Genomic DNA, 10,300 nt, shown 5'->3' on the forward strand with positions numbered 1-10,300 from the left:
ACTAATTCGACGAAATATTTTTTTTTTGACGATTTGCAACAAAGAGAATGCTTGGTGATCTCAATTTTTGATTGAAATTGGAATCAGATTGAGCTCTTCTATAATATCAATCATTTAAAACAACTTTGTATCTAAAGTCCCCTTTTTATCGGTACTAGTCCTCCATTGACCATAAAATTACCTGATGGAAAGCGAAGATGTAGTCTAGAAAGAAGCACGGAGTCTCTGTCTCTATCATTCTGACCTCAAAGAGACCCTGGATATATTTCTCAGGAAAGAAGAAAGCCGGAAGATTTCCATACAAGAGCTGTGAGGATCGGAAATACCAAATCGCTTCGTACGCATCCATTTTCCTAATTCGAAAAGAGACTTCAACAAACCTAGAAGTGTTTTTCAATGTTCGCTTCCACGATATTCTTATTTTACAATTAGAGCAATTCATTTTCAAGCTTACTAAATTCGTAAGACTATGAAATATGTTTTAATGACTCCTTATTTAAATCTTAATCTTTCTTCATTGTGATGTTGGTGACCAAAGTTAAGAATCCCATAGCGATCTCACTTCAATAAAAAAGCTCTGAATTCCAACTGTCCACAACCTGTTTTTGTATTATTACTCTATTACTTCGGTCACATTGCACGAAGGGATACAGACAATCTAGAAAAGGTTATAGAAGTTAACAATGTGGTCCATAAAATGGCTTTATAGCTAGAACAACCTGAAAAAAAAAATAGTAGCAGGTACTGACGCGCTTGGTCATGATCTACAGTCATGAGGAAGTGACGAAAAAGAAACATCTTAAATTAACTACATGATAATACAAAAAACTTACACGGAAGTGTATAATTATAAAGTCGTACAGTCATCTAAAAAAGTGTTACGAATTTCACGGAGCCTTGGGAAAGGTACTATAAACTTATCTTTATTTTTAATGAATAACTTATTTACATTGCAATTATTTAAATATATTAATTTTCGTATAGACAGTACGATATCACAAATTTTCTCACCAAAATTTTTCTCTAAGTGTATCTCTTATATTATAGACTCAAAATCCTAGTTATCATCTGTAAGAACCTACTTAACTTCTCTGAAGATGAAGCAGAGGTATTTCTTTACTTAATAGCACTGAAGAGTTTTAAGATATTTTAGCTACTGACATCTTTTAATATATTCAATAATGGTACTGCAGCACATTCTTCTTTTAACTTTTGGAATCTATCTTGTAACTTTTATCGGCAATTTTATATTTAAATATCTCACAGACACGTAATTTCTCACTTTTCCAAAAATCTATTCTACGGATGGTGGATCTATTACATTGTACAAAAATTACCTTGACAAGAATCCTTCCTCTATCTTTTCAAATTTAAAATAACTCTTATTAAGCTGCTTTGATGGATCCAAGACGTGGTCACTTACGACACTTCTAATAAAAAGGCTCAAAGTCATCCAGACAGCAATGGAGAGATGCCGGGAGTTTCACTAAGAGATCGAATAAGAAATTAGGAGATCCGCTTAAGTACCAAGATTAGAAGATGTTTAGTGCTTACCAAAGCATCGTTACCTATCAACGTCTTAATTCGTCTCTGTATGAAGACTAAAGATACACAAGACTGGATTTATGCTACAACATTGTGCTAAGAATAAGATGTTAGCATAACGTTTTTTGCATTAGGAGACATTGAAAGCTGACTAAGATCACATAGGGAGAATTGGTTATTTATTTTCTTATTGCAATGCTCCCGTCTTTAAATGTTTGACCTGATGCCAATCAGGTATTTCAAGATAAAACAGCATACTGTAAGGTTACTTACTTGTAACTTTTTCAGAGCAGATCTGAAAATTTTGGAAGCAAATTGCCATTCTATATGGCGTCAGCATATTATTAATCAATAGCTATCGGACCTTACAGTAGTTATAACGATAATTTTTTATCTATAATTTTTCCTTATCTGTATTTATAATCATCGTTTTTTGCATTAAATCTAAATACACATTAACAGTTCCTTCGAAATATTAACAAGAGTCATTTGTGTTTTTGGTCGTCTTCAAAATGATATCGGATTACAGAAAACAAAAGCTATTGCATCTATTCAACGTTTTCTTCGACACAGACTCAAGTGGCAGTGTGGAGAAGAATGACTTTGAATTGGCTGCAAGTAATATAGCGAAGGCACGAGGTTGGAGAGTAGGTGGTGATAAATATAAAGATATTTTAGATTCGTTATTGAAGATATGGGATGGACTACAGAATTCAGCTGATGCTGATAAAGATGGTAAAGTGACAGCTGAGGAATGGGTCTCTATGTGGGAGAACTTTTCTGATGATCCCACAGCAAGTGCAGATTGGCAAAAGCAATTCTGCAGGGTCATGTTTCAATTAGAAGACGCCGGCGGTGATGGTTCCATTGATCGTGAAGAGTTTGCTTCTGTTTTTGAATCGTTTGGTCTAATCAAAGAAGATGCGGAGGCTGCCTTCACTGTTATATCTAACGGAGAAACAACAGTCAGTTGGGAGAGGTTTCAAGATTTGTGGAACCAGTACTTCACGTCTGATGATTGCCATGAACCGGGAAATTATATTTTTGGTGCCGCTACGTTTTAAAAACTTTCTCTGATCTGTGGTGATAAATATCATACGTGTATTTATAATGATTATTATTTAATTTAAATTGAAATTTAATTGCAATAAATTGATTTCTATTATAGTAAGTTAATATGAAAATTTTGATTGTTTTTCTCGACTCGTTTTCAGTTCTTAAAGGAAAATCTTATTAAAAAATTACATACATAGTTTAATAATAGTATACAAAAAAGTAAAAGGGGCGGTTTTATTACACGAGGAAATTTCTTCCAGACAACCATAGTATGGAAACAGTAGAAGTATAAATAACGGGTAGTTACCGTGTACAAAACATACATATATACAAACATACATACATATATATAGCATATTATATACTATAATTATTATTAAATTTGAATATATATATATATATATATATATATATATATATATATATATATATATATGAGCGGGACGTTCATCTTTTTAGATACAAAATTTTGAACTTAAAATACTTGTTTATTACTTCAAGATATAATATAGTATTTTATTAGGTTAGTCATTTCAATATCTAAAGCGAATGGTGACATCAATGCACTATATTTAAGGCATCGCTGTTTTGTAGCTTATATTGATGGCACTGTAACAGTAAAAGTGGTAACTCTTGATTTATAAATTATTTTTTATACTAGAAGAAATAGATCTATAGTGAATTTGTATGGCATGGGAGTAGGGGTGAAAGATATGACAATAAAGTTACTTTATATATTGCTAAAGGAGTCCAACGGTATAGGAATGAGATTTGCGATCTTAGGTCACAAGTTCAATTCCCGTGATACATTCTTATATATAATTTGTATTTTGTGCATTAATTGTATAGGAATTCCACTGGACACAAAAAAGTTTACACGGGATTTACAGAAGCGATCTGTGTATACCGTAATACCGCATTGCGATCCCCAATCCGTTTTCCAAACGTGGCGATTATGGTACATTCCTATAAAGATATTTTAGAGGCCTGTGCTATATAGCGAGCGTCTACGAGCTGAAACAACGAAGATCAGATATCAGCTAATATCTAGACTGCGATTATAGTCGGTGAAGGAACGCCAATGCATTGTAAGGAAGCTTTATTTACAAGACGGGTTGTTAGCAACGAGCTATATATTTGGATACAGACATAATTAAAATTGCGAGTATTTGCTAAATGCCGGCAGCGTCTGATTAGTCATAGTGGTGATCTTTGAGGGAAGGTATAAACCTTGCAGTGGGCGTTCACGAGATGAAAAGAAAGTATCACAAATTATGATAAAGATTGTAACACTTGAAAATGTAATACTTTTTGGTATATACTACATGTCATTATTTTATATATTTTTTTTATAACCCCCGCTATTGGGGGCCTCTCGTACCCCTATTTATGGTGGGACAGGGACTTTATTTGCAATTTAATTTTTCACATGTTTATTTTTATTTTCTCTCTCTTCTTTCATATTTTACTTTCTCTTTCGGTCTATTATCTATCTTTCATGCTACATTTCTACTTTCTTACCCTTTTGCTCTGTTCATCTAACATTCTTTCCTCTTTTCTTTTTACTTTTTTTCATTTTACATTTTTTTTACATTTTTACTTATTTTCTATAATACATTATATGTCACATTATTTCATATTACTTTTTATATATTTTTATGCCAAATTAAATTTAATTTGCGTTATTTATTTTCACTGTAATTATTGAAAGACAAATCTTAGTTCATTTGTTTAATATCAAAAATTTTACTAAATTTAAGAAAAGTTGCTTAAAATATTTAAAATATCAGGATACTACGTAATGGCTAAATTAAAGAAACTGTAGGTTTAATTTATCGCAATTATTATGATAATTAACACCTTTATCGTATCACGTACAGTATGGATTCGATAAGGAATGATAAGCGTTTTTTGGAATCATATATGAACATGTAATGTTTTAACACTACTAATCTATATGTAAATGCTACAAGCCAAACACCGGGGAATGGACGCGATTTTTATCTTCGGAGGAATTTAAGAAGGTTGTATTCACCTTGCAGATGAACGTCCTATTTTGAGCTCGCTGATCCATGGACTTCACTCTAGAGCCTTAAAGTCGAAGCGACCATTTGTTCCGTGCGCCATGTGGCCTGTCCACTGTTTTATTTAATACTTTCGTTTTTCTACAAATCTCACTCCTGTTTCCATCTATCACGGTTTGTTATACGACAGCGAGCTTATAGATGAGGCCCGAGGTAAATCATCATTAAGATATAAATTTAAAACAGTAAACAATATTGTAATAACAAGAGTATGCGGAGAGGGAAAAAGGCGATGTATATACAGATACACCTTTGGAAAGAGACAATTGGCTTGGTGGGAGGGACAGAGATAATGCTCTACGAAGTCGAAATTAGCCGATCGTCTCTTTCCAAAGGTCTATGTGTAATATTTATCGCCTGGTGTTTTAAGAGTTGTGTTTGAAAGAAAAGAGTATACAAGAAAATGTGAAGATTTCAAGATGAAATAGTAAAAGAAAATCTAAGAGATGATAGTTAATCTAAGAGATGATAGTAAACTTAAGAGATGATAGTAAACCTAAGAGATGATAGTAAATCTAAGAGATGGTAGTAAATCTAAGAGATGATACTAAAATTAAGAGATGATAGTAAATCTAAGAGATGATAGTAAATCTAAGGCAGGGCAACAGGAAGTCCCAAAAAAGGAATGTCATTAAATAAAAGCTAAATCATCACTTGTAACACACATTGATCGTAGATTTTTGTGTTTTGACCTCTAGTACTCTCTTATCTGATTTTGGGACAAAGTATAAACATTTTTAATAATTATTTTAATCTTTTATTAATTTATTCTACAATTTCTCTAACATTACTTTTCAAACTAATGTTTCTTCTATGCATAACCCCTATTCCTTCCGTTTCTCGCTTGCTTTATTAATACTTTTCTGTTCATTTATTGCCTTATTTATTAACGTTTTACAATTGACTTTCGCTTTTAGGCACTGAGGTATATTGGACGAGAAGATGTTTCGTACTTTATAGTAGTTGAACTTACGGAGTTTGTCTGTTTGCTTTACGTATACGAAAGAGACAAGGACTTCAAGAATTGAACCTGAAACTAATATTGTCAAATTTAATGTAAGTATTTACATACTTACTAAGTAAACAAAGATCATAGTCAAGGACGTATTCCAAAGCAGACAAGATAATGTTAATCCAATTACACTTCAAGCGTTGCAATATTGCCAACTCTCCGCGTTTAAAGTCATTTTATCCGTCTCAGATGATTTTAATAAAGGAAAACCTCATTGTGCCTTGGACCTCTTCAATATTTCTATTATAACTTAACCTTTATCGTTTTCTTTACGTTTCGGTGGTTCAGAATTTTTTAAACATAGGCATATAAGAATAAAAATGGAGAACATATTTTTTTTGTGAGAAGAACCAATGTCATGCAATCAAAAACGGTCCACTGTGTGATCGTTTGAATACAGAGGAATCTAGAAAAATCCTTGATCGTACTGCACTAAGTGTCTCTAATATATGATCAAAGGGCAATTTATTCTCAAAGTGTTTAAATATTTATACTCGTTTAAAGTCCTGAATATTTAATGACATTTTTTCTGGTTTTTGTTTCCAATTACAATTTTGTCTACAAGCTATATTACTTCGTTAAAGTTATCAACTATGCTTTTCTTAACCTGCAACCCAAAGATAGATGGACCTCACGGTGAATTTCCAAGTGTATTCTTCTTCGATTTCGTGCGTCACTTCGTTCTGCAGTCTTGCCTATGCGTTTTGCTCCTGTAAGTACAGTGTTAGGTTTGTTTGGGTTCACGTTTAATTTGAGGGTTCTAATCTGTCTTGCTTTGGTACAGTATCTTTTGACGTTACGCTATCAACGGCTTACAATTCCACTTATCTTATAACTCCCGGGAACTATTCGAGAATATTGTTGTTCCAAATAAATTTCGCTTGTAATTTTTTTCTACATTTGATGCATTTTAAACTTTTGATATCTTCCATTTATACCAAGAAATTTCTGGAAGTTTCTTCGGAAATTTGTAATTTAAAAAAACGAAAATTACGTGCTTTGGATCCAATAGTGGATTTCCGACGTACTGGTAGAGTTTTCACTAATACTTCTGCTTAGTTAAGAAAGCTATTAGACTAGTGTTTCCCAACGTGGGTCTCACGTCACATAGGTGGGCAATTCGATTGTTAAAGGGGGCAATTCGAAAGTGGACTCGACACGAGTTTAACCCTTTCGCTTTAATATAAAATATATATGCTACATAGGGGGGCGCAAGAATTTTAGAAAGGCTAAGGTGGGGCCTAGCATATAAAATGTTGAAAAATACTAGACTAAATCGCCTACATTCGGTTCAAAATTTAACAAACCAAACTTTTGACTTTTGGTTTTAAAGCACAATAAATTTAAATGAAATCGAAAATAAATTAACCGTTTTTTTGTAATATTTAAACGGAACCCAGTTAACAAATTTTATGTCAACCATAATAATAAATAAAATTTAACCAAAGAATAAATTAGAGTACCATTCATAAAATACAGAGCAGTGTGATATCACAGCCTGTAGCCTTAAACAAAGGAGGTCAAGAAGGAACCTTTTTAAGATTAAAGAGGTTGTCGTAAATAAAAAATAATTTCGGTGCGGGGACGCCCAGAAGTGGACATTTTTGTTGGAGCCCGACGACTGCTAATTACGCACTGAATTATCGTTCTGAGACCGGAACAAGGCAAGTGGATACGGTTCAAGGCATAACCGGAAGCGATTACAAGTATAAACTCCTCATTTTGTTAATTTTTAATTTTAACCTGTATTTTATTTTAAATTTAATGATTTGTCATGACCCTTAATAAATTTAAAATGATAACATCTTATTAACACTTTTAAAAGTGTTTATTTTTAGTCTCCCTAAAATCACACATAATAATTTACTTTGTTAAGATCATCGGAAGACGCTTGATGTAGGGTGCTTCTAATTGGTCTAACTGTGTTGAAATCTTGCTAAAAACACATTTTGGAATCATTTCGAAATCGAAGGATAACGGTCGTTATTATGTGTACAATTTATTGAGAAGCACATTTATTATTTATATTTTTATTTTCGAAAGAAATTATTTTATACATATCCTGGCTGTTATGTTTGACTTCGTACTGCTAGAAGTTATAAAAGCCTTTCTTTTCTAATTAAGATTGATTACTTTATTTATTGATTAATGTGTATATATACATATATATATATATATATATATATATATATATATATAGTTATACACTATATATATAGTTTATTCATGTAACAAACTCTTGGATGTGCCAAATTTTAATTATAATTATACATTATTTATACACAATTAAACACTATATATATTACATGTACATTATAAAGCATTCTATGTATCTTTTTTCTTTGCTACGCCTATTAAGTTTTATTAAAAAACCGTTACAAAGATTAACGAAGTAGTAAAGCCTTTCTTATGTTACGATTAAGTGAAATAGATGGATTAATAAAAATGATAAATATGTATGTTTATATATATGTCGTATCCTTGTCGAGTCTTCTTTATTAATGTCGATTCTATCGACCGGTGCCCATTTTAAGTTTATGCAAAGAAACCTGCCAGCGCCATCTATCGGTGCCGTCCGAAACTACAGAATTCCAATGTATATATAATCAGGCATTCATATCCCTTTGTAAAGAGATCGCCAAAAGGGCAAACAGAGTATAAAAAGATAAATAGATTAAAAATGTAAATAGAAACAAAACTGTGATAGAAAATAATTATAGAATAAGTAACAATGTAAAATAAAAATACAAATCGAAAAATGTAAAAAGAAAAAGGGAAGAATGATAGACGAACAGAGCAAAAGGGTAAGAAAGTAGAAATGTAGCATGAAAGATAGAAAACGGACCGAAAGAGAATGTGAAGAATGAAAGAAGACAGAGAAAATAAAAGATAATGTGAAAAAATTAAACGCTAATAAAGTCCCTATCCCACCACAAATAGGGGTACGAGAGGCCCCCAATAGCAGGGGTCACAAAAAAATGTATATATAATAAGAACAATATACACCACATTCCAAATTTAAGCGAATATATCTTTTTAAGTTCTTTATGGCATGGATTTGAGCATAACTATATTTTACGTACTAATATTGGTTGTAGTCGAAATTGTAAATGATTATTTCACAGTCAGTAATTTTCTTTATAAGCTACCGCTCTTGACTTGCGCCGCGCGTGGCCGGGACGAGCTCAACGGTTACCTGGAGAGGTTCCAGGATATTTATTACCGTGTTATTACGCGTAATCGCTGTTAAAATCTCCCCTAGTTGTTACATGATCTCAGTTTAATTTATTTTACAAAGAGTTGCCCTGGTAAAAGTTTGTCTAATTTTTAAATTTAGGTGAGGCAAGTGATTTTGATTTTGTATTAAAAACACAGTAGAAACGCTGTAGTATCTACTTTTCAGCAGATGAACGACCGCTGCAAGACATAGGCCTTCGTAAAAGAACGCTGAGATGACTGGTACGCATCCACCGGTTTGACCTGAACTATGTCCTCGGTCCTCCTAGCAGGAGATCTACCCACACCGCGTCTACCAGCCTGTGTAAGAAAAGGACCAATATTTAGCCACTTCCGCACATGCAGTGGTTGTCGTGCAACAAAGTGCACCGCCCGCCAGCCCGTTGATAAATGCGTATGCGGCAAACAATGCGAATCACACAACCGCCACCGTTAAACAACTCAACACGTTTCACCCCTCCACGGAGCATCTTCAGGAGTTATGTTACACCGATTAGTGCCAAACACAGAGTGTCACCACTCGACTATATAATAATAAACTAATACATAAATAAACTGTATATAAACATGGTATCTGTTATATTTTATATAATTATTATAAAAATTCGTATTCCTCTTAAATAGGACAAAATATTTGTTATTTATTCCAATTTGTGCAATATTTTTTCATGTGTAATTTATATATATGTATACACATATATCTTTATATACATATATACACAGTATATTTTGTGTAATATGTTTTGATGTTATATCTACTACCCTAAACTGCCTTTTTCTTCGTGTCTCTCATCTTCCCCAAAGGATGTCTGGTAGACATCGTCTCCAGCGATAAAATCGCCTGTTGTATCTATATATAAATTATTTAATTTTTAGTTATTATCTATTTTTTTATATTGCCTTTTAGATGTATATTTATTATTTTTTTATTAATATAACAGCATAAATGCACTGTGCAATAATTTAATAGTTTATGTATTTTCTGCTCAACAAATACTATCAAAATATTTTGTCTGGCCATTGAGAAAATATAACCCAAAAAAAAAATTAGAAACGAATTTAAAGAATTCTTTTTTTAAATTTGCACGTGCATTTTGATTAGCTATTCCATGAATGTTTAATCGTGGCGTTCGCTTCTAATTTCATTAAAAACTTGTCTAGGGCGGATCACAATGAAGGCATAAAAAATATAAAACCTTCAAACAGATTCGCTCCAACCGACAGTTGATTGAGGTTAACATGACACGAAACGTGACGTAAGTTGCACTCTAAATTATTCGCAGCCCCGCTATTCGAATGCATCTCTTTTGGTGTAGGTAATAAGATGCAAATTGGCGTACCGTGCAGCTGGATTGTCAGTGGCGAT

General features: G+C 32.6%; 1 protein-coding gene across 1 annotated transcript; it reads left to right on the forward strand.

Annotated features, from left to right (window-relative positions):
* The first annotated feature begins 2,049 nt into the window (after positions 1-2,049).
* Positions 2,050-2,724, forward strand: LOC137918920 (sarcoplasmic calcium-binding proteins II, V, VI, and VII-like). The gene has a single exon (XM_068761855.1). It carries the CDS (start codon positions 2,058-2,060, stop codon positions 2,607-2,609), a length of 552 nt encoding a protein of 183 aa, XP_068617956.1. The 5' UTR covers positions 2,050-2,057; the 3' UTR covers positions 2,610-2,724.
* The last annotated feature ends 7,576 nt before the right edge of the window (positions 2,725-10,300 follow it).

The sequence above is a fragment of the Battus philenor genome, unplaced genomic scaffold (assembly GCF_028537555.1).
Source record: "Battus philenor isolate CCGP_79_NKW_IND1 unplaced genomic scaffold, ilBatPhil1.0.hap1 SCAF_15, whole genome shotgun sequence".
Lineage (NCBI taxonomy): Eukaryota > Metazoa > Arthropoda > Insecta > Lepidoptera > Papilionidae > Battus > Battus philenor.

Bases quoted from the DNA above. Each gene is read 5' to 3' on its own strand.
- LOC137918920 (XM_068761855.1), top strand. From the start codon at position 2,058: ATGATATCGGATTACAGAAAACAAAAGCTATTGCATCTATTCAACGTT.